This window comes from Sus scrofa, chromosome 4 (assembly GCF_054392235.1).
Source record: "Sus scrofa isolate SSC_HxYL_T2T_F1_AM1 chromosome 4, Sscrofa_HxYL_maternal_Yorkshire_Landrace_v2.0, whole genome shotgun sequence".
Classification (NCBI taxonomy): domain Eukaryota; kingdom Metazoa; phylum Chordata; class Mammalia; order Artiodactyla; family Suidae; genus Sus; species Sus scrofa.
In genome coordinates, this window is record NC_139386.1 from 37,095,277 (window position 1) to 37,119,255 (window position 23,979).

The 23,979-nt window shown below is 41.6% G+C and overlaps 2 protein-coding genes across 36 annotated transcripts in view; one reads left to right on the forward strand and one right to left on the reverse strand.

The window, feature by feature from the left end:
* The first annotated feature begins 2,208 nt into the window (after positions 1-2,208).
* Positions 2,209-16,954, forward strand: COX6C (cytochrome c oxidase subunit 6C). 3 transcript variants are annotated; one of them, NM_001097473.2, is made up of 4 exons: positions 2,209-2,282; positions 3,364-3,498; positions 4,103-4,231; positions 16,823-16,954. In NM_001097473.2, exons 2-3 carry the CDS (start codon positions 3,385-3,387, stop codon positions 4,214-4,216), a joined length of 228 nt encoding a protein of 75 aa, NP_001090942.2. In that variant the 5' UTR covers positions 2,209-2,282; positions 3,364-3,384; the 3' UTR covers positions 4,217-4,231; positions 16,823-16,954. The 3 variants fall into 3 exon arrangements, 2 of the variants coding, with proteins under 2 accessions (NP_001090942.2, XP_013852024.1); XR_014842705.1 differs by having other exon boundaries at positions 2,240-2,282; positions 4,103-9,807; positions 12,563-16,954; XM_013996570.2 differs by having other exon boundaries at positions 2,240-2,363.
* A 777-nt stretch (positions 16,955-17,731) lies between these two features.
* The window catches only part of VPS13B (vacuolar protein sorting 13 homolog B), a 729,842-nt gene continuing 723,594 nt past the window's right edge, over positions 17,732-23,979 (reverse strand). For all 33 annotated transcript variants that reach the window (XM_085021978.1, XM_085021986.1, XM_085021974.1 and 30 more), the window contains 3 exons: positions 23,718-23,820; positions 22,972-23,221; positions 17,732-19,292 (listed from right to left, as the gene is read on the reverse strand). In XM_085021978.1, coding sequence (XP_084878104.1) covers positions 19,044-19,292; positions 22,972-23,221; positions 23,718-23,820 — 602 coding nt within the window. In that variant the 3' untranslated portion in view covers positions 17,732-19,043. The remainder of the gene's footprint in view (positions 19,293-22,971; positions 23,222-23,717; positions 23,821-23,979) is intronic.

The following is a 23,979-nucleotide window of genomic DNA, read 5'->3' on the forward strand; positions in this document are numbered from 1 at the left end:
CTGTTCCTAACTGTAAAGGGATCTTCCCTATTGCACTGGCTTTCACCTGCGGTGGAGCATTGGTTGGAATTTTTCCTTTTGGACCGAGGCATGGTCATCTGGCCCCATCTCTAGTGGGGCACTGGTTGAGAATTTCTCTATTCGGAGCTAGGGAACAGATGCTGAGAGGTTATTCTGCATTGCGTGGGTTGGCTGTTTGCTTGGTATTTGATAACAGCGCCGTGAATAGTTAAGTAGGAGTGATCAAAGCTCAGGTCCATCTTGTAGTCCCCTCTGGTGTATCTACAACAGTGGGAGATCTTCAACTCTGTTCTCTTGAATTAAAGAAAATCGTATTTTATTGTAACCCTGGGCTTCAGTACTCCTTGGGATAAGGAGAACAATGGCTGCTAATGGCTCTCTAAATTATAACACCACTGGTGTTCCTGCTGTGGTGTGGCGAGTTGGGGATCCAGCATTGTCTGTGCAGTATCATGTGTTAGTGGGTTGGGGATCCGGTGTTGCTGCAGCTGTGGAGTATGTCCTGACTTCAGCTCAGGTTTGATCCCTGGCTTGGGAGCTTCCATATGCTGCAGGTGTGGCTGATAAATAAATAAACACCATCTTTAACTAAAACTGTTTCGTAGAAGGGAAGGAAAATGGGATGAGATTTCTTATGTATAGGCTTTTGCATAAAAGTGAGCCTTTTGGAATTGGTTTGGCTTTTATCTTGGGTGTGTGTGTGTCTCTGTACCTGAGTCTGAATCCTGTTCTCTCTTCCAGCTTTTGATCTTCATTAGGGGTCCTTGTAAGTTGACTGTTGATTCAAGTTCATCTGGAAGTGAGGCATGGAAATGTGAGTGAGTGATCTGTATCACCATAAATGATCTACCCAGGCTACTAGGAATTTTAATCATCTGTGACCCTGAAATTAAAGGGGAAAAAAGAGGTTTTTATACTCAAGCAGGAAAACTGTGATACCTTTGTCTGTGTCTGTACCTGTGTAGGTTTGGCCTCACTGTGCCTCAGGCACATGAACTTGGGTTCAACAACAATAAGAAACCTGAAAAAAAAGTTGCTGATGTACAAACCCACTTGACCTTCAATTAGCACCATTTGTGTAGCTGAAGGGGTTTACTCCCCAGGATGTCTGTTAAATTGAAGGACCAAGATTCCCTTACAAGCACCACCTCCTTGAAGTTACTCTCGTGGCGCAGTGGTTAACAAATCCGACTAGGAACCATGATGTTGAGGGTTTGATCCCTGGCCTCCGCTCAGCGGGTTAAGGATCTGGCGTTGCCGTGAGCTGTGGTGTAGGTCGCAGACGCGGCTCGGATCCTGCGTTGCCGTGGCTGTGGTGTAAGTGGGTGGCTACAGTTGCGATTAGACCCCTAGCCTGGGAACCTCCATATGCCGCGGGAGCGGCTCAAGAAAAGGCAAACAAACTAACAAAAAGCCCACTTCCTTGACGGTCTGTCCTAATAATAGCAGAGCCTAGTACATAGTAATTAATGTTGAATATATGTTGAATCAATATTATGTATCTTTTGTGTCCCTATGACTTTCACAGTGCTTGCTGAGATGACTTAAATAATGCAGTATAAATCCAGGTTATTACAACAAAAACCCCTAAGGCACAAGAGACTTTCTTTCACATATCACTTTCCATAACCTTTCAGATGCCTTTCTTTACTTGTCTTTTACCAAAAATCCACACAAATATTTCCATCAAAACTTGCTCAGTTCTGCCCAGCAGGCAGTTGGTTTTGGAGCAGCTGGGTCACATCTTCATGATAGCTTCCACTGCTTGGAATTGGTGTTGATCTGTTTACCTATGTCTCATCTGCTGGGCTGTGAACTCCTGGAACTTGGCAGTCTCGTTACTCAAACAAGCGGCTAGACGTGTAAAGGTAGTCATCATAATAAAAATGTCGGTTTGTGCACATAGTTGGAGCAATCCATGCCCAGGTTGACTTGTGCTGTCTTTGTAGGATACACTTTTTAAAAATTCACATATTGAATCTCTTTGAACTCCCTAATAAGTTCATATCAATCCTGTGTATGAGTAAGGTCAATATCTCCAGTTTACCAAGGAAAGTGACTCGGAAGATCAAGCTTTAAATCCAAGGTTGTACAGGAAAAAGACAAAACTTCAGCTGTGAACGGCGAGAGACGCGCCGGAGGCCTTTTGAACTCTTTCGGCCACCGTCGCGGGATCCTCTCTGCTTCCTTTATCTTTGCGCCTGCGCGGTGCTGGAACCCCGTCCATTTCTCCGTCAGTCTGCAAGGACGTTGTTGTGGAGGTGAGTCCTGTTACTTTTGCGTCTCTCGTTTGGTTTCACCTTATTGCCGCCTCCCGCTGCCGGCCCTTGGTCTGCTTTGGAGTTGAGTCGTGACTCTGCATTTTTGCGGTCGGGAAACTTGGGCCCTCTGGCCCGCTTCAACCCCAGCACGCTCTTGTGGCAGTTTCTGGGGGGAAGTGGGCAGGCGGCGGGGACCCACAGGGGTCAGGTTTGCTCCGGGGGCCTAGAGGAACCGCCGAGCGCTTCGGAGGCGGCCGGCTCGGCCCGGTGTTCGCTGTGTTTTTTTCTCCATTCATTGTGACCTTGGTTGTGTCTTTTGACCTGTCTGATCCCAGTGTTTTCACCCGCAAAAAGGGAGGGTGATTTCTTCCTCATTCTGGCCTGAGGCGTGAGGAGCAACGTCGGCACTCGGCCTGCGTCAGCTTTGCGGTAGCCTTTGTGATTAGAACTGGGAAGCTGCAGGAGGGCCTCCGTGCCTGTGGCTGGAGGTCAGCGGTGGGCCTCCTGCAGCTTCTCCGCGCGCTCACGGCCTTTGCGCCTCGGCCCCTGCGGCTCACGCAGGAGAGCTCAGAAGCCGGCCCACGCGCCGCGGGTCACAAAGCGGGCCTTGCAGGCCCTGCGGGGGTCCCGGCCGAGTCTTAGCCGTTGACCGCCTGACCTTGAAATAGTTGTGTAATCTTCATGCGTCCCGTTTTTCTCAGTAAAATGGAATAACTGCCCCACAGAGTTGTCTCGAGGGTTAAATAAATGAATTGGTAGTAAATTTATAGAGTAAATGCCAGAAATGTGTTTACACTTATATCAGTCCAGAGCTGCTATTAATTTTTACTGTAGTTGCGGGAGGTTTTTGTCATTTTTCTTCCCTGGCTAGTGTTGGGCCGCGATTGTCTTGATTATTTGATGTTCATTCAGCCGGGGGCGGGGGGTATTGGAGATGAAACTGGCTAAGCCAGCAAAGACCTTAGGCTTTGGGGGCGTAGTCGGTCCGCTCTCCTGCCTGGGCCTCGAGGTGACAAAATGTATTATGCAGAAGCATTCTTTAGGTGTCGTATGTCCTAAGAGTTGTTTCTTATTATTTTAGCTGTCAAGGAGAAAAATTACCATGGCTACTAGTTCTTTGACCAAACCTCAGATGCGTGGCCTTCTGGCCAAGCGTCTGCGATTTCATATTGTTGGAGCATTCATTGTCTCATTGGGGGTTGCAACTTTCTATAAGGTATGTATATTTGATTTTTTTACTTTGTGCTCATGGTCCAAAGATGTGCTTTTAAATTTGAAAATGTATTTTATTTTCATAAAGAGTTTAGAGCTTTTTAAAAGGAATTTCCTCTTTAATGTGCTCTCTTCCTCTTACTCTTTCACTGTTCACCTCAGTGTGACACCTCATATGCCCCGGATGGCTTTTCCTCCATCTTTAAATGAAGCTGTATTAGTTTGCTAGAGCTGCCATAACAAAGTACAACAAACTGGGTGGCTTCCACAAATAGAAGGTTTTTTTTTTGAAGGCTGAAAATCCAAGATCAAGATGTCTCTGGGGTTGATTTCTTCTCAGGCATCTCTCCTTGACTTTGTAGATGGCTGTCTTCCTCTCATCACAGGGTCCTATGTGTGTTAGCATGACTGAATTTTCTCCTCCTGTAAGGATGCTGGTTGTGTTGAATTAGGACCCATCCTAAGGACCTCATTTTAACTTTACCTCCTTAAGGGCCTTAATAATAGGGTTCAAGTTTAAAGGTTAATACAAACTTGGTTTATGTTGTCTTTAGATATTTTTGTGATGATCTGTAAAATAAATCCTAATGTGGTATGCTGCGTTTTAGTTTGCTGTGGCTGAACCAAGAAAGAAGGCATACGCAGATTTCTACAGAAATTATGATTCCATGAAAGATTTTGAGGAGATGAGGAAGGCTGGTATCTTTCAGAGTGCGAAGTGATTTTGGAATGTAAAGGTAATAAGGTTATTTGAAGTTACTGTATTAAATTTTAATTAGGGCAAAATACATAAAATACACCATTTTGCTATCTTAACTGTTTGTAAGTGTACAGTTCAGTGTTGACAAGTACATTTATATTGTTGTATAACCAATCTTCAGAATTCTTTTTCATCATGCAAAACTGACCCTCTGTATCCATTAAATATTTCCGCCTTCCCCGGCAGTCACCATTCTACTTTTTGTCTAGATATCTCATGTAAGTGTAATTATATGTTTTTGTGACTGGCTTATTTCACTTCGTGTAATGTCCTCAAGGTGTGTAAGAAGGCTAAATAATCCATTTTATTTAATCCACATTTTGTTTAATCATCTATTAATGGACACTTGGATTTCCACACTATTGGCTGTTGAACAACTGCTGTGATGTGTGCAGTTATCTCTTTTGATAGGCTGCTTTCAGTACTTTTGAGTATATACCAGAAGTGGAGTTGCTAGATCATATGGTAGTTCTATTTTTAATTTTTTAAGGAACTGGCCTACTATTTTACTAGTGGCTGCATTGGTTTACACTCCACCAGCTTCTGTGTACAAGGGTCCCATTACTCCACACCCTTGAACACTTGTTTTTTTTTTTTTTTTTTTTATTTTCCCACTGTACAGAAAGGGGGTCAGGTTATCCTTAGATGTATACATTGCAGTTACAGTTTTTTCCCCCACCCTTTCTTCTGTTGCGACATGAGTATCTAGACATAGTTCTCAATGCTATTCAGCAGGATCTCCTTGTAAATCTATTCTAGGTTGTGTTTGATAAGCCCAAGCTCCCGATCCCTCCCCCTCCCTCCCCCTCCCATCAGGCAACCACAAGTCTCTTCTCCAAGTCCATGATTTTCTTTTCTGAGGAGATGTTCATTTGTGCTGGATATTAGATTCCAGTTATAAGTGATATCATATGGTATTTGTCTTTGTCTTTCTGGCTCATTTCACTCAGTATGAGATTCTCTAGTTCCATCCATGTTGCTGCAAATGGCATGATGTCATCCTTTTTCATGGCTGAGTAGTATTCCATTGTGTATATATACCACATCTTCCGAATCCAGTCATCTCTTGATGGACATTTGGATTGTTTCCATGTCCTGGCTATTGTGAATAGTGCTGCAATGAACATGCAGGTGCACGTGTCTCTTTTAAGTAGAGGTTTGTCCGGATAGATGCCCAAGAGTGGGATTGCAGGGTCATATGGAAGTTCTATGTATAGATTTCTAAGGTATCTCCACACTGTTCTCCATAGTGGCTGTACCAGTTTACATTCCCACCAGCAGTGCAGGAGGGTTCCCTTTTCTCCACAGCCCCTCCAGCACTTGTTATTTGTGGATTTATTAATGATGGCCATTCTGACTGGTGTGAGGTGGTATCTCATGGTAGTTTTGATTTGCATTTCTCTTATAATCAGCGATGTTGAGCATTTTTTCATGTGTTTGTTGGCCATCTGTATATCTTCCTTGGAGAAATGTCTATTCAGGTCTTTTGCCCATTTTTCCATTGATTGATTGGTTTTTTTGCTGTTGGGTTGTATAAGTTGCTTATATATTCTAGAGATTAAGCCCTTGTCAGTTGCATCATTTGAAACTATTTTCTGCCATTTTGTAAGTTGTCTTTTTGTTTTCTTTTGGGTTTCCTTTGCTGTGCAAAAGCTTGTCAGTTTGATAAGGTCCCATGGGTTTATTTTTGCTCTAATTTCTATTGCTTTGGGAGACTGACCTGAGAAAATATTCATGATGTTGATGTCAGAGAGTGTTTTGCCTGTGTTTTCTTCTAGGAGTTTGATGGTGTCCTGTCGTATATTTAAGTCTTTCAGCCATTTGGAGTTTATTTTTGTGCATGGTGTGAGGGTGTGTTCTAGTTTCATTCCTTTGCATGCAGCTGTCCAGGTTTCCCAGCAATGCTTGCTGAATAGACTTTCCTTTTCCCATTTTATGTTCTTGCCTCCCTTGTCAAAGATTAATTGACCATAGGTGTCAGGGTTTATTTCCGGATTCTCTATCCTGTTCCATTGGTCTGTCTGTCTGTTTTGATACCAGTACCACACTGTTTTGGTGAGTGTGGCTTTGTAGTATTTCTTGAAGTCTGGGAGAGTTATGCCTCCTGCTTGGTTTTTGTTCCTCAGGATTGCTTTGGCGATTCTGGGTCTTTTGTGGTTCCATATAAATGTTTGGATTGTTTGTTCTAGTTCTGTGAAAAATGTCATGGGTAATTTGATAGAGATTGCATTGAATCTGTAGATTGCTTTGGGTAGGATGGCCATTTTCACAATATTGATTTTTCCAATCCGGGAACATGGAATATCTTTCCATTTCTTTACATCTTCTTTGATTTCTTTGATTAAAGTTTTATAGTTCTCGGCATATAGGTCCTTTACCTCTTTGGTCAGGTGTATTCCGAGGTATTTGATTTTGTATGGTACAATTTTAAAAGGTATCGTATTTTTGTATTCCTTTTCTAATGTTTCATTGCTGGTATACAGAAATGCAACTGACTTCTGAATGTTCATCTTATATCCTGCCACTTTGCTGAATTTATTAATCAGTTCAAGGAGTTTTGGGGTTGAGTCCTTAGGGTTTTCTAGGTATAGTATCATGTCATCTGCATACAGTGACAGTTTGATCTCTTCTCTTCCTATATGGATGCCTTTTATTTCTTTTGTTTGTCTAATTGCTGTGGCTAGGACTTCCAAAACGATGTTGAAGAGCAGTGGTGAGAGTGGGCATCCCTGTCTTGTTCCAGATTTGAGTGAGAAGGCTTTCAGTTTTTCCCCATTGAGGATTATATTTGCTGTGGGTTTATCATAAATGGCTTTGATTATATTCAGGAATGTTCCTTCTATACCCACTTTGGCGAGGGTCTTGATCATGAATGGATGTTGAACTTTGTCAAATGCTTTTTCTGCGTCTATTGAGATGATCATATGGTTTTTGACCTTTTTTTTGTTAATGTGGTGTATGATGCTGATTGATTTGCGTATGTTGAACCATACTTGTGAACCTGGGATGAACCCAACCTGGTCATGGTGTATAATTTTTTTGATATGTTGTTGGATTCGGTTGGCTAAGATTTTGTTGAGAATTTTTGCATCTATATTCATCAATGATATTGAGCGATAGTTTTCTTTTTTGGTGGTATCTCTGCCTGGTTTTGGAATGAGGGTGATGGTGGCCTCATAGAATGTCTTTGGGAGTATTCCTTCTTCTTCAACCTTTTAAAAGAGTTTAAGGAGGATGGGCACCAATTCCTCTTTATATGTTTGATAGAATTCACCTGTGAAGCCATCTGGTCCTGGACTTTTATTTGTAGGGAGTGATTTTATGACCTGTTCAATTTCATTTCTAGTGATCGGTCTGTTCAATTGGTCTGTTTCTGCTTGATTCAGTTTTGGCAGGTTGTAAGATTCTAGAAAATTGTGCATTTCTTCCAGATTGTCCAACTTGTTGCCATACAGTTGTTCATAGTATTCTCTTATGGTTTTTTGTATTTCTGCTGTATCCGTTGTGATTTCTCCTTTTTCATTTATAATTTTGGTGATTTGGGTTCTTTCTCTCCTCTTTTTAGTGAGTCTGGCCAGGGGTTTGTCAATTTTGTTCACCTTTTCAAAGAACCAGCTCTTGGTTTTATTAATTTTCTCTGTTGTTTTTTGAGTCTCTATTTTATTGATTTCTTCTTTGATCTTTATAATTTCCTTCCTTCTGCTGACTTTAGGACTTCTTTGTTCTTTTTCTAATTCGTTTAGGTGGAGGGTTAAGTTGTCAATTTGGGATCTTTCTTCTTTTTTGAGAAAGGCCTGGATTGCTATAAATTTCTCTCTGAGCACTGCTTTCGCAGCATCCCATAGATTTTGAGAGGTTGTGTCTTCATTATCATTTGTTTCAAGGTAGTTTTTAATTTCCTTCTTGATTTCCTCATTGACCCATTGGTTTTTGAGTAGCATGTTGTTGAGTCTCCATGTAGTAGGTTTTTTCTCTTTGCTTTTCCCATGGTTGATTTCTAATTTCATGGCATTGTGGTCAGAGAAGATACTTGAGATAATTTCTACGCTCCTAAATTTATTGAGATTCGCTTTGTGTCCCAATATGTGGTCGATTCTTGAGAATGTTCCATGAGCATTTGAGAAGAATGTGTATTCTGATTTTTTTGGATGTAGTGTCCTGAAGATATCAATGAAGTCTAACTTTTCTATTGTTTCCTTTAGGATCTCTGTTGCTTTATTGGTTTTCTGTCTAGAGGATCTGTCCATTGATGTGAGGGGGGTATTTAGGTCTCCTACTATGATTGTATTCTCATCAATATCTCCCTTTATGTCTGTTAATATTTGTTGTATGTATCTGGGTGCTCCTATATTTGGGGCATATATGTTGATGATAGTAACATCCTCTCCTTGGATGGATCCCTTAATCATTAAATAGTGTCCTTCTTTGTCTTTCTTTATGTCTTTTGTTTTAAAGTCTATTTTGTCTGATATGAGCATTGCGACTCCTGCTTTTCTGTCATGTCTATTGGCGTGAAATATTTTTCCCCACCCTTTCACTTTCAATCTATATGTATCTTTTGTCCTAAGGTGAGTTTCTTGTAGGCAGCATATTGAAGGTTTTTGCCTTTTTATCCACTCAGCCACCCTGTGTCTTTTGATTGGGGCATTCAGTCCATTGACATTTAAGGTGATAATTGATAGATGGTTATTTATTGCCATTTGAACCTCGTGTTCCAGTTGATTCTATGGTTCTCCATTCTTCCTTTCTTTTTTTTTTTTTTTTTGGTTGGATGGTCTCCTGTTATTATCTGCTTGAGTGTATTTTTTTTTTTTTCATTTTTTGCAGATGCAATATTTGCTTTTGGCTGAACACTTGTTTTTTATTGTTGTTGTTTTTTAAATGGGAACACCTGCTGCATATGGAAGTTCCCAGGCTAGGGGTTGAATCAGAGCTGCAGCTGCTGGCCTATGCCACAGGCCACAGCCTTAGCAGTGCTGGATCCCAGCGCATTTTCTACCTGTGCCACAGCTTGTGGCAATGCCAGGTCCTTAATTCACTGAGCCAGGCCAGGGATCGAATCCACATCCTCACAGAGCCCATGTCTGGTTCTTAACCTGCTGAGGCACAATGGAAAATCCTTGTTTTCTTTTTTTGATAGTAGCCATTCTAATAATTGTGAGGTGTTATTTTGGTTTTCATTTGCATCTCTGTAGTTCTGTAATGTTAATGATGTTGAAAATCTTTTCCTGTGCTTGTTGACTGTTTGTGTATCTTTGGAGAAATGTCTGTTCAAATAAGTCCGTTGCCTGCTTTTAATTAGATTACTTTTTGTTGAGTTTTAGGAGTTCTTTAAAACCCCCTATCAGTCACGATTTAGGTATTTTCTTCTAGTCTATAGATTGCATTTATGGTATACTTTGACGCACAGACTTTTAAAATTTTGATGAAGTGTAATTTATGTAATTTTTCTTTTATTGCCTATGCTTTGGATGTCATATCTAAGAAAGCATTGACAAGTCCATTATCATTATGTTTTCTTTTTTCTTTTCTTTTCCTTTCCTTTTTTTTTTGGTCTGGGCCTTACCCGTGGCATGTGGAGGTTCTCAGGCTAGGGGTTGAATCGGAGCTGTAGCTGCCAGCCTACGCCAGAGCCACAGCAACTCGGGATCTGAGCCACATCTGCGACCTACACCATAGCTCGTGGCAATGACGGATCCTTAACCCACTGAGTGAGGCCAGGGATCAAACCTGAAACCTCGTGGTTCTTAGTCAGATTTGTTAACTACTGAGCCATGACGGGAACGCCCATTGTCATTATGTTTTCTGCCAAAGTTTTTCTTAAAATTATTATTATTATTATTATTGATTTACAATGTTTCTTCAAGTTCTGTTGTACAACAAAGTGACCCAAATCACACACATTTCCCCTGTGCTGTACGGTGAGATCCCATTGCCCATCCATTCCAGATATAACAGTTTGCATCCCCAAAACCCCCAAAATACCCATTCCCTCCCATCCCTCCCCGCCGGATACCCAAGACTACTCTTCTTGGCCATGCTTTGTTTCTGCTTTTTGTGTGTTGTTTTTAGATAGGATCATTTGTTCCATATTTGAGATTTCACAAATAAATGATATTGTATGGTATTTATCTTTTTCTTTCTGGCTTACTTCACTTAATATGAGTCTCTAGCTCCAGCCATGTTGCTGCAAATGGCATTAATTTGTCTTTTTTATGGCTGAGTAATATTCCATTGTATATATGTACCACATCTTAATCCATTCGTCTGTTGATGGACATTTAGGTTGTTTCCATGTCTTGTCTCCCAAAAGTTTTATCGTTTTAGTTCTTACCTTTAAGACGAACTGTTTTAGTTTTTGGATATGATGTTAAGAGAAGGGTCTGCTTCATTCTTTTGCATGTGAGTGTCTGGTTTTCCCAAGACCACTTGTTGAAAAAGACCATCCTTTTCGTGTTAGATGGTCTTGGCACCTTTGCGCATTTTTGTTTTTTTACTATATGTGTGAGGGTTTATTTTGGCTCTGTTGCACTGGTTTATATTTCTGTCTTTATGCCAGTGCTACACTGTTTTGATTACTGTAGCTTTATAGTAGTTTTGAAGTTGAGAAGTGTTAGTCCTTCAAATTTGTTTTCTTTTTCAAGATTGTTTTGGTTATTCAGGGGTTCTTTGATAGCCTGTATGAATTTTAGGATGGATTTTTCTATTTATGCAAAAATCCCATGGGGATTTTGGTAGGGATTGCATTACGTTACAGATTACTTTGGGTAGAATGGACGTCCTAGTTATAAGTATTGAACACAGGATGTCTTCTGTTTAATTCAGCAATGTTTTGTACTTCTCAGAATACAGGTCTTTTGCCTCCTTGGTGAAGAATTGTATTTTTTAAATGTTAATGTAATTGGGATTATTTTCTTAATTTTTTTTCTGATTATTCATTGTTAGGGTATAGAAACACGATTGATTTTTGTGTGTTGATTGTGTAATCTGCGGCTTTGCTGAGTTAGAAGAAGTTGTTAAAATAGTGTGTGCATGTGTGTAATCTTTGGGTTTTCAGTGTATGAGAATATAAGATAAGGTCGTCTGCAGAAATAGTTTTGCTTTCCAGTTTGGATATCTTTTCTTTTTCTTGCCTAATTGCTCTGGTTGGGACTTTTTGAGTAGAAGTGATCAGAACATCATATTCCCCCCTAATCTTAGAGGTGCTTTTAAGTTTTTCAACATCGAGTATGATAGTAGCTGTGGATTTCTCATGTATCACTTTATGTTGAAGTAGTTTCTTTCTATTCCATATTTATTTTCTTTATCATGAAAAGGAATTGGTCAAATGCTTTTTCTAAATCAGTTGAGATGCTCATGTGGCTTTTTTGTCCTCCTGTGGTGTATTATGTATGATTTTCATATGTTGAATCATTCTTGGTCGTGGTGTGTAATCCTTTTAATGAGCTGTTAAATTGCTAGTATTTTATAAAGGATTTTCGCATCTATTAGGGACATTGCTGTGTAGTTTTCTTACTTGTCTGGCTGTGATATCAGGGTAATGTTGGTCTTATGGAATATTTCATATTCTTAAATGAGATGGTCAGTCAGATGTGACCCTAAGAGACACAGGAGAGGCTCAGGAAAACACGGTAGGGGCAATCTCTTCCCCCGTACAGAAATGTTTAAGATGTCTTAATACAAAGAAAATAAAAAATAGTGAATTATGAGATGTTTCTCCCCTTTCCCCTCCCCTCTTCAGTTTTGGGACGAGCTTGAGGGGATTGGTGTTTTAAATGTTTGGTAGAATTTACCTGTGAAGCCATCTGATCCTGGGCTTTTTTGTTGGGAGATTTTTGATGGGTGATTCATTCTCCTTAGTTATAAGTCTATTTATATTATTTATTTCTTATTTCTTGGTAGATTGTGTGTTCATAGGAATTATTCCATTTTGTGTGGGTTACCTAATTTGGTGACATGATTGTTTACAGTATTCCTTCATAATAGTTCCTATTTCCTGTGTAAAATCAGTTGGAATATCCCTTCTTTCATTTCTGTTTTTAGTTGAGTCTTTTTTTCATAGTCTGACTATATGTTTTATATTGCTGATCTTTGCAGATAACCAGCTCTTGGAGTTCCCGTCGTGGCGCAGTGGTTAACGAATCCGACTAGGAACCATGAGGTTGCGGGTTAAGTCCCTGCCCTTGCTCAGTGGGTTAACGATCTGGCGTTGCCGTGAGCTGTGGTGTAGGTTGCAGACACGGCTCAGATCCTGCGTTGCTGTGGCTCTGGCATAGGCTGGTGGCTACAGCTCCGATTCGACCCCTAGCCTGGGAACCTCCATATGCTGCGGGAGTGGCCCAAGAAATGCCAAAAAGACCAAAAAAAAAAACCAGCTCTTGATTTTTTTTAATTGAAGTATAGTTGACTTATAATCCTGTGCCAATTTCTGCTGTACAGCAGAGTGACTTAGTCATACATGTATATACATTCTTTTTTTATATTATTTTCTGTCATGGTCTATCCTAGGAGATTGGATATATTTCCCTGTGCTATGTAGGACTTTATTATTTATCCATTCTACATGTAATAGTTTGTGTTTACTAAGCCCAAACTTTCAGTCCATCCCACTCCCTCTCCTCTCCTTGGCAGCCACAAGGCTTGTCCTCTATGTCTGTAAGTCTGTTTTCTGTTTTGAGATAGGTTCATTTGGGCCATATCTTAGATTCTATATATAAGTGATATCGTATGTATTTATATGCTCTTTCTGACTGACCTCAGTTAGTATGAGAATCTCTAGTTGTATCCATGTTGCTGCAAATGGCACTATTTTGTTTTTTTATGGCTGAGTCGTATTCTGTTGTATGTATGTACTACATCTCAATCCATTCATCTGTCGATAGACACTGAGGTTGTTTCCATGTCTTGGCTATTGTGAATGGTGGTGCAGTGAACATAAGGGTGCATGTGTTTTTTTGAATTACAGGTTTGGTTGGATATAGACCCAGGAATGGGATTGTTCAATCATATGATACTTCTGTTTTTAGTTTTCTGGGGAGCTTTCATACTGTTTTCCATAGTGGTTGTACCAATTTACATTCTTACGAACAGTGTAGAAATGTTCGCTTTTCTCCACACCCTCTCCAGCCAAGTTCTTGATTTTGTTGATTTATCTATTGTTTCTCTATTCCCTATTTTATCTCTAATCTGTATTTCTTGCTAGTTTTGGTTTAGTTCCCTTTTCTTTTTCTAGCTTTTTAAGGTGTAAACGTATGTAGTTGATTGATTTTTTTTTTTTTAATTTCTTTGACCCATGGTTGTTAGACAGTATGTTGTTTAATTTCAGTGCATTTATGGTGTAGTCTTTAAACATTTTTTTCTTATTTTACGGCCTAACATGGAAATTGTTCCATATGTACTTGAGAAAATTGTGTAGTCTTATACTGTTAGGTAGAATGTTCTGTATCTGTGTATTAGATGTGACTGGTCTTTAGTGTTCAAATCCTTATTTTCTTAATGATCATCTCTCTAGTTCTTATAGCCATTGAAAGTATAAGTACTATTATAATTTATTTCAAATTGCTAACAACTTAAGTCACATTCAAAAGTTCTCTTACAACTGTGCTCTCCTACTTTACTTTTTTTTTTTTTTTTTTTTTTTGCCTTTTAGAGCCGCATCCACAGCATAAGGAGGTTCCCAGGCTAGGGGTCTAATCAGAGCTGGAGCTGCTGGCCTGCACCACAGCCAGAGCAACACAAGATCCAAGCCGAGTCTGCGACCTATACCACAGCTCACAGCAGTGCCGGATCCTTAACCCACTGGGCAAGACCAGGGATTGAACCCGCAACCTCATGGTTTCTAGTCAGATTCATTTCCGCTGTGTCACAACGGGAGCTCCCTACTTTAATGTCACAGATTCTATTTTTAAATATCGTGTACCCAGTAACATAGATTTCTAGTGTTTTGTCTTTTTCTTTCCTTTTTCTTTTTTCTTTTTAGGGCCATACCTTCAGCATATGGAAGCTACCATACTAGGGGTTCAGTTGAAGTTGTAGCTGCCTACACTGCAGCAATGCAGGATCTGAGCTGCCTCTGCAGCCTGTACCACAGCTCACGGCAACACCGGATCCTTAGTCCACTGAGCAACACCAGGGATTGAATCTGCGTCCTCATGGATACTAGTTGGGTTTGTTACTGCTGAGCCACAATGGGAACTCTGCTTTGGTCTTTTAAATCCTACAAAATTAAAAGTGGAGATAGGGAAACAAAAATAACATCGTCTTTTATATTTACGTACTTACCTTTGCCAGAGAACTTCTTTTCTTTGAGTTACTGTCTCCTGTACTTTTGTTTCAACTTGAACTCTCACTGCAGCTGTAGTAGTAATGAACTCTTTATCCTTTCGCTTTTGTTTATCTAGGAATATCTTAATTTCTTCCTGATTTTGGAAGGACATGTTTGCTGGATACAGTATTTTTCTGTGTGTGTGAGCACTTTAAATTTACCACCTGAGAGTCTTGTGACCTTCAAGGTTTCTCCCTTGTAGGTGATGAATCGTTTTTTTGAAGGGGCTGCTTTCAAGATCCATTTTCTTTGGGTTTTGACAGTTGGATTATAATAGTCTTGGTGTGGGTCTCTGGTTCGTTTACTTTCAAGTAACACCTTGTATTTGGGAAGTTTTTGGCCCTTGTTTCTTCCAATAAACTCTCTGCCCCTTCTTTTTGATGGTGTCTCATGAGTCCTTTAAACTCTGTCACTGTTCTCATCAGTGCTCTGAGACAAAGATTGAACCAGTCCCTTGGGAAGCCCTCAAAGACAAACCAGAACATTGTGCGGGGTCTACTCTTTTCCATCTGTCTTGAGGGAGGAGCCAGGAATTGGTCACTTTCCTCATGACCACACTGCTGCATTGAGGCAGGGGTGGGGTAAGGTTGGAGGAAAATTGCACAAAATAGCCTGCCATTTTGTGTGCAGCTTTTTCTTATTGAGGTGTTAGCTTGGTTGCTGCTTAACTGATTTCTACAGTTCTCACAAAGACACTTTGCTCCATGTGTTGTTGCTTTTTGTCTGAGGGAGTAGGGGTATGGGAGCTTCCTAAGTGTACCGTCTTGCTGACAGAAGCTAATTTTCATGTTCAGAATCATTTTGCAAGTTATGCTGGTATTGCTGTATCGGCATTAGGCAAACCACACTTTTAGAAGTGTTTTAAAAAACAAGTTTTTGACACCTTTTATAGTTAAGTTGCATGTCCATAGATGACTTGGAGTCTTTCCCGAGGTATTCTGGTTTGGTTGGTCATGGCCACAAGGTCCTTTGCCTCATGGACAGTGTGAATTCAGGTTCTTTGTCCTGTGTGCTGATGAAAGGTCATCTGTTAAATTGATTGGAAAGCATGAGTCCAGTACCTGCCTGATAGAACTGTTCATACTCTGGAATCTTGTCACTCACATATTTACCTTGATTCAAGCTCAAAAAAGTAAGAACAGTTCAGGCAGAGTTAAAGATCCTGTCTGTCACCCTGGTGTGAGTTTGATGTGGCAAGGGGAATGTGAATCTATTTTTTTTAGGCACTCTTCCCGAGTGAGCATTCCTGCCATATTATGTGTGTGCGCGCGAGAGTGTTGGTGATCTTTTCTCCAGATCTGGAGTGTTGGGGAGACCTGCTGTACTGGACTCAGATTAGTTTTCCAAAAGACTCAAGGATAATTTTGCATATAAGTAACTTTTTCCTGATACGGAATTCAATACTTTTACATTCCACTTCTGTAGTTTATCTTAAGGAAGTTTCTGAATTGCAGATAGTGATATATGCATCAAGTAGCCACAGTGTAATATATAATAATAGAAAAACAACTTTATATTTCCAGTGGTTGGAAAATTGATGAGTACAACTTTTGTGCCAGAGACTGTTAAGTCTATTAGAAATTGCACAGTAACACATTAATAAAAATAGAAAATTAAGAATGTTTTATGTAAAGGGTGATCTATGTTAAGCAAAAAAATGGCCAGAAAAAAGGCTAAAGGTAAAACGATAATAGAAAATATTAGGGGTTCTGTGTGGAATCTTAACATTGCTGTTTTCTTGTACCTTTGAAACTTTTAAAACTTCCACAGTGAATGTGCATTTCATAATCAAGTGTTAACAGGCTGATTTTTTTTTTAATACTTGTTTTTCTACCTTTTACTTACATAAGAAGCTATTTTGTAAAAATCAGTAAGAGGACCAGAAATGGAGACAGAAATAGAAATGTTTAGAACAGATGAACTGCTGCTTTTTAAGAATAGCATGGGTATGAGAAGGAATGGAGGGAGGTGGACTTGAAGAAAAAAAAAAAAAGAATTTGGTAAATGAAAGCAAAGAAACCTCAGAGTAAGGTGTGTGTGCACCCAATGGAAAAGAGGGGGGTCAGGGAGCATGTGGGAGAACGGACCTGGCGTCCAGGCAGCCTGAACCACGCTGCTCCTGGGCTTAAAGGGATTGATCAAAGTGTGGACTCCCCAGGTAGCAGGAGCTCAGGGGATCTTCAGGGTGGTGACGTGTTAGGAAAATGATTGTTACTAACTTTGCCACTCTGTTTTTCTCCACAGAATTTCTTTGGGTTGAGTTCCATGGAAGTTTGTCACTTAACCATTTTCCTGAACTGTGAAACTATGAGCTCCAAGTATCTGGGCTAAGAAGTAGTTTCTCTTGATAAATAAACAGTTAACAAATACTGTGAATACTGGTGTCTTTGCTCACGTATTCTCACTAATACATATAGTTCAGGGTACTTGCATTAGAATTGGTTGGGGATTTTTAACTATGAATCTTACGAAGATAACTTGATGCTAATATTTCTTAAATTTCATTGTTTTAGGACATTTTTGATTCCTCTCACATTTTGTCTATTTCACTGAGGTACTGCCTGGGCCGTGGATTTAAGGGGTCTGCATGAGCCTACGTGAATACTAGAATGTGGGCTCTTAAAAGGAAACAGAGACTGTCTTTCCAGTAAAATGTCTTTGGACTTCATTGTCATTGTCTGGTAGTCCTGCTGGCTCCAACCCCTGGATAGATGTCATAATAGGTAATTGAAATTTAAGGGCTTTTACTCAGCACTGCTTTATTGAAGACCTAATTGTATGTATGTGCAATATGGAATACATGTCTAGTCCAGGAAAGGTCCATGTTACTTTAATGGGACTTGAGTAATGTCTGCTAATTTACACTGTGGCAGCTTTTTTCAGAGGAGGTCTTAGAGGACTTTTCTCCCCTTTAATAATGATGTTTTTGTTGTGGTCAAAGTGATACTACGGAGAGCTATAAGAATTAAGTGTATTTTAGCCAAAGCTAAATTAATCACTAGTTCTTTTTATTAGGTTAACAAAAATTATTTCTTTTTAAATCATGCAAAATTTTGGGCCCCATAACATAAACTGTAATAACACCCCCCTTCCTCCCTCACCAGGTATTAGTGAGAACCTGCATTTTTAAGAACTGGTGACCATATACATCTATTTGTGATCAGTAATTCAAGGATTGCTTTTATTTTAAACAATTTTATATAACAATTCTTAGTAGTATGCAAAATTACCATAAAAGATACAAGACTAAGTACATATTTACATCTTAAAAATAGTTACTCTTGAGTTTGACCAAACTGTCACTTTCCTGAATGATTATGATACAACGAAGTAATGGTGAAACCATTTTTTTTCATATTCAGCCAGAATTGTCCAACTATGCAGTGACTTCTTACGACCAATAACGTGAGGCTTAAGTTAAAGAAGGCATTTGAATTTTCTTAACCTCTCACAATTGTAGGTATCAGGTTGTAGGCCCAAGTTTGGATGTAATGAGTGAAAATGTGTTTTAATCTGGAGTATGAGATATTTACTGAATTTTTAAAGGTGGTACCTGTCACCCAGCCAACTCCATCTTTAAATATAAAAGAATATCAAATACTGGGAATATCTTTATGCTTGATCAAGTCAAGTCAACAAAAGAAACTTACTTGGACAGGTTCATTGTCAAGGTTAATGTTGGGGTTCTTGGTTCTACCAGTACATCAGGGCCAAAGAGTCCTGCCACAAGAGAGTATCAGAGGGAGTTCCCCAGTAGTATTTTGCTTATGGAACTAAAGAAACTCACCTGAGCACTTTGGGTCTGTTTTTTATCTGTAGACATAGATTCTCTAAGCTTGCCTAGTAAAACAAACTTTTTCCAAAAGGTACCTGGACAGTCATGAGAATGTTTTGTAAACTTTGATAAAATGTACTGTTTAAAGAAAGGATACAAATGGGGGCTTTCACTGAAAGAAACAACATCACATTTAAGGAACACATTTAACAAGGTAAATAATAATATACTAAGCGTTTGATTTCATTTCAAGAATTTCAGCGTTTGCAGATAAGGGTGTTAGGCAAAAGACGCCTCGGCCTAAAAACGGATGCAACTGGGGATAAAGTTTTAGCCTGTCTCCATTCCAAGGCCTTACCACGTTTTGTTAGAGGTTTCCAGATCATAATTATAGTCAAATTTTTAACAAATATGTAACAAATACGTAGATAATGCATTCCTTTTCCTATTATAAAGACATAATAATAGGATTCTGTTCATTGTCCCCAAATAGGAAAAAGGGCTTTTTTGTATCACTGCATTTTAAAGAATATTAGTTCTAGGGAAAAGGAATAGTCTGAATTAGTTTTAGAAGGTGTTAGAAAATTAATTCTAGCACAGTGTTGGTTTTGCGTCCATATTAGATGTTAGAGCTCATTAGATGGCTTTTTCAAAAACTGCACAAGCAGGAATCAGTGCCTCAGAGGCGGCTCAAGGGAACCCTTTCCTCAGGGCTTTATTTTTCACCATGGTAAATTTACTAATGAAGACTTGGGCAAAAGGTGGGTCGACCATATAGTGGTAGGTTTTCACAGTGGAGGGTAGAGGTTCCACAGCCACCACGGGGCATGGTGTCTGCACAAAAGAACAGCTGGGGGCCAGGTGACAAGAGGTCTTTGTGATGTAGTCCACAAGTCTGTTATACTGCTGCTCTGACAGTCTCTCTCGAGTACCATCCACCTGTGATCCAAAAAGAATGATTTTTTTTAGTTCCCAAAGCTTCATAAAGAAGACCTCATAACAGAATCCTGCCTTCTCTTGCCTTGGATACATTGTATGTTGTGCCTTTTAGGTTCTCTAATAAAGCCACTGAATAAGTTTTTGGTGTGTAAAAAAACTCCCATGTTTTGAAGTTGACGATTTGGTAATATTTTATTCATTAACTCTTAAGACATCTGTCACTGCTCTTTACTAGCTTAGTCCAGGAACAAAGGAGAAAAGTGTCTTTCCTCTGGTCGACTCTAATCAGCGCTAAACTCCATACCCTGAGATAAAAGCTCTGCTTGCTTGTTTCTGCAAACCTCTCCAGACAGAACCTCTTTAGTTTGACAGAAACGTGGAAAAGAGCACCTCTTTCAAACCAGTGGCTTTGGACAGAGCATTAAAAAAAAATAAATACCTTTTGAACTGTAACATTTTCTGCTTTAATAAATTGTAGGATTTAAGGCCAGAGAAAATAAAAAAGCTGGGCAGAGGAAGGGGAAATTTTTATGGAAAAGAGGGAGGATGCAAAGTACATTTATGGTTCATAAAAGTCTGGCTCATCTTCAGTGGAACTCAAGCAGGAGAACTGAGATATATTACCTAAGTTCTTAGGAGAGATTTTCTGAGAAAGCACCCATCAAAGGCAAGTGGAGCTATAAATTCCTCCCATCCTGAAATTCTGTGGCTTCTACTGTAAATCAAGTGCGGTGGGACGTTTCCAAAGTAAGCTGCTGATCTGTGGGAATCAGGTAGCCACTGACCTTTCAGTGGTCTTACCTACCAAATGCTGGCAAGACCACTCTGGAAGAATCACACATTTCAATGAGGGCTTCTTCGTGCTTGAAATAGAAATGTAAAGAATTTTTCTCTCTCTCTCTGTGTAGGGCACCAAGGTAGTGTAGCCAGGGGTGTCCTAAAAGCTGCAGGACGCCAGTGGGGTGGGAAGGAGGGAGAGAGGTCTGCCTGCCAGAGCAAGAAGTCGGACATCTATTAAGAGTTCAGCCTCATGTTTTTAAGTTTGGGAAAGAAAATAGCGGCCCCCAAAGATTCACTGACAGATGAAAGCTCTGCACCACCAGGCAATAGCCAGAGCTCTGATGATATCATTTGATGGGGTCAGAGTTCGGCTGGACCGCTTTGAATACACAGAAAGTCTTAATTGCTCCTCCTGAACAGCAGCACAGGAAAACCCGTGTTGTGAAAGGAACATGGCCAAGGCATAAATTGACCTTCTGACTCATTTTGAGCTGCTCATAAGGGATTTCAATAAAGTGCCAGGCATATTAGGCAAGTATTAGCCGAAAAATGGCTGCATTTAACTAAGCAAAGCAAATGCTGATTTTTAAGGATCAATCCTGCCATATTTGAACATACCAAATGATGTCATCTATAAGTTAATTCCTTTCAAAATTCACACAAGCTGTGTTTCCTAGCATCTAGAGCAAAATCCTAGAAAAGCCATTTTATGTCAAGATCTTAAAATACTGTTCTCTATACTGTTCTCTGGTTTTCACTGGAGGATACTGCGTAGGCTTCTCGGGCCTGCTTTTATGCCTGTGGATTAGGCTGCTGTGCACTTACGTGGGTACGGCCGCCAAGGAGAGTGCAGTGTGTCAAGCAGCACTGCTGAGTTACCCATGTACTCCCGTTTTGAAAATACACTGTATTATGGTACTCTTAAGGATCTACTGCCTCTCAAAAAGGGAGCATTTAGTTCTGCAGCCTGGGTCACCGTTGGGGTGAGTGGGGGAGGTTAGGGTTTGGGCACAGGATTAGTGGGGCAGTTACTTCTTGTTTCTTAGGGAGAGGTACAGGGGACAGGTCGCTGTTGCAGGCTGGAGGCGTGCTGGGTATCTACCAGGTATCCACCCCTAACCCCAACCGCGTTATCCCTGAACACCAGTGGGAAACGAGTGGTGAGCATGGTGTCCAGAATGCCAGTGCTTCTGCCTCTGAACTCAGTGATCCTCTGGTCTCAACTAGCCTTAGCCACGTCTAGGGGTGGGGACTCCAGCTATCATCTCACTGACCCCCGGCGAAGCTGAGGTCTGTGCCTTCCAGCTACGATAACTCCCCATAGTACCTTCCTCCAACAGAAAAGCCAGAGAAGAACCACAGTTGAAGACAGTTTAACAGCAAAAGATGATTCTCTAGTCTCAATAGTTTAAGATCTGAAGTATTTCCCAAGCAAGTAAGGAACGACAGTCACAGATAACTCCTCAGGGTTTTGGAAGCTTCTCGTTAAGGACCAAGGACTTGAAGTTATCATTATTGATACTATCCCTTGCCAAGTCCTGTAGCCAGATCACTGCTGCTTTATTGTCAACTGGATCAGAAGATTTTGGCAGATCTAATAAAGTCAGCCTGGACATCTGACCTCTGTTTATTCCCAGAAAGTCATCAACTCGAACCAGTAATGTGGTCCTGGTGCCAAGCCCAGCTTAAAGCCTGACTGATTAGGATCCAAGAAACTAGAGAAATCTCAGAGTTGTTGTGGTTGGCTGCCTTCCATCTTCTCAGATAATTTTACCCAAACAGTGGTGAGGGAGATGCAGGCTCCCATACCAGGAAGAAAATAATGAAGGAACCAGGCAGGACCTGCTGGAGGCAGGTTTGCTGTCCTTTTCTGGGGCTACTCAGACCCTAAGTTAGGACCAGCTGGCTCCAGCTTGCCTCTGATCCATTCCCAGCGAGCCCCGTGGGACAAGATGTCTGTTTCTGAGGTCAACTCTCAGGGCCCCATGGGTCAGACAGTCAGCCAGGAGTGAGGGGCAGAGCAGTTTTCCAGTGGGAGCACCTGCTCGCCCAGGCTGGGCTGCAGGAAGCTGGTGCTCACCTCTGACCCCTGACACCCAGAATGCCCCACCTGAGCATCCATTCTACATCACAGGTGTGGCAGGAGCCAGCAGGCAGTACATCTCAGGAGCTGTGTGGCCAGAGAGTTGCCCCAAGGGCCTGAGCAGAATCCCCAGGAGGTTCCCTGTGGTGCTGAGGGGGTGTGACACTGTCCTGCAGGAAAGGGAACACAGCACAGAGCAAGGGATCTACAGAGCCGGGGATAGGAGAGAGTTCCCTATTGAGAGCATTGTGACCTCGAGGTCTCAGGGGTTAGGAATGAGGGAGGGGGCAAGTCAGGCCTCCTGGTTTGTGCGTTTGCAAAGGTGAGGCCTGTGCCTTGTTTCACGCATGACACCCCTCACTCTCCTGTCCCCGCAGACCTGCTGCAGTCACTTCCAGGCCACGGGCAGACGTGGGCCTGCTCTGTGGAGTTCAGACCAGGCGGCCTGCTTCGTGGAATGGCCCTTCTTGTACAGACCTGCTTGTTTGGAGGCTTCACTGCCCTATCCCCTTCTAGCACCCCAGCCTTATGACAACCATGCTTCTTCAATCCCAGTGCTGCTCAGCCCTGCCTGTGGGTCCCTCCGGCCTCCTGCTGTGCTCTCCCACAACAGGCTCACAGGCACCTGGGCGGCGGCTTCCCAACCCCCTTCCGCAGTGGCCTCCTTGCCACCCACACTCCTTCCCCTGGCAGCCCTCCTGGTCGCTAGCGGCCAGTCCAGAGGCTGCAGGCTCGTAAATGCCCGCTAGCAGCAGTCACCTCGTGTCTCGATTTTGCCAGCAGCTAGCCCCAATCACCCTACTTTCGGAAATGTACCTCCACATCACAGGCCACTCTTGGCTGCTTGAGCTGCACGATGAGCAGGTTGCTTTGCTTGCTGTCCTGTGCACAGTCGATCTCCGTGACGGGGAAGGCCTGCTGCTGGGTGTCCTCGCTGACACTCACCACGAAGAGCACTTCTGATGTCAGCAGCAAGCACCCTTCGTGCTCCTGGCCCGAGCCCCTCACCAGAACTACATCCAGGGTCATGTGAACTTCCGGTCTGCCCAGAGACTGAAGCATTTTCCTGTTTGAAAGGCGAAAAGTGAGGCCAAAGCCAGCTTTGAAAAGATGGTCACCTATCAGGGCTCACTGTACCCAAACAAAGGCCCCCACTGACCTGATGACTAGCTTCAGCTTGAGATGTAATTGTCACTGGGAATTCTTAAACTGATTCTGCTCAACAGAACCCAGCTCCTCCTGGAGACAAAGATTTCCCTTGGCTCTGGTAACTCCTTTCCTCCCCATTAGAAACGTCACCCCTAATTAGACCACTGGCTCCAGAGAGAACTGTAAGCCCAGTTGCAGGCCCGGGCTTCTCTGCCAGAGCGCATCTGTCCCTGAGTGGCGCGTGGGGCAGGGGCATTCTGCTGCCAGCCCGGATCTGTGGATGGCAGCCTTTCCCTGAAAACAGCTGCTCCTCTTGGGCTCCCCTGGAAGCACAGCCCATGAGCTTGAGAGCGAGCCGGGCCCTGTTACCATAGCATATGTGTACTGTGGAACAAGCATCTAGATCATTTTACCAGACATATTTGGCGTGGCTGTTTGGAGCCTGGTCAGCGTGCAGATCACCTGGCTGATAGCGCTGTTTGGGAAGCTGAGAAAGTCCAGCTCCGTGTAAAATACCTGTGGTAAAAGAAGTAAGGGAGTTTTACTAGTTGTTTTCTGGAAAACAGTTCTGTGCTACAGTGATGTCATCTGCTTGGAGCCATCCATAAACTGCTGCAGATCCCAAATGATGTCACATCTTTGGAAGCAAGTGTATAGATAATCATGAAACACTGC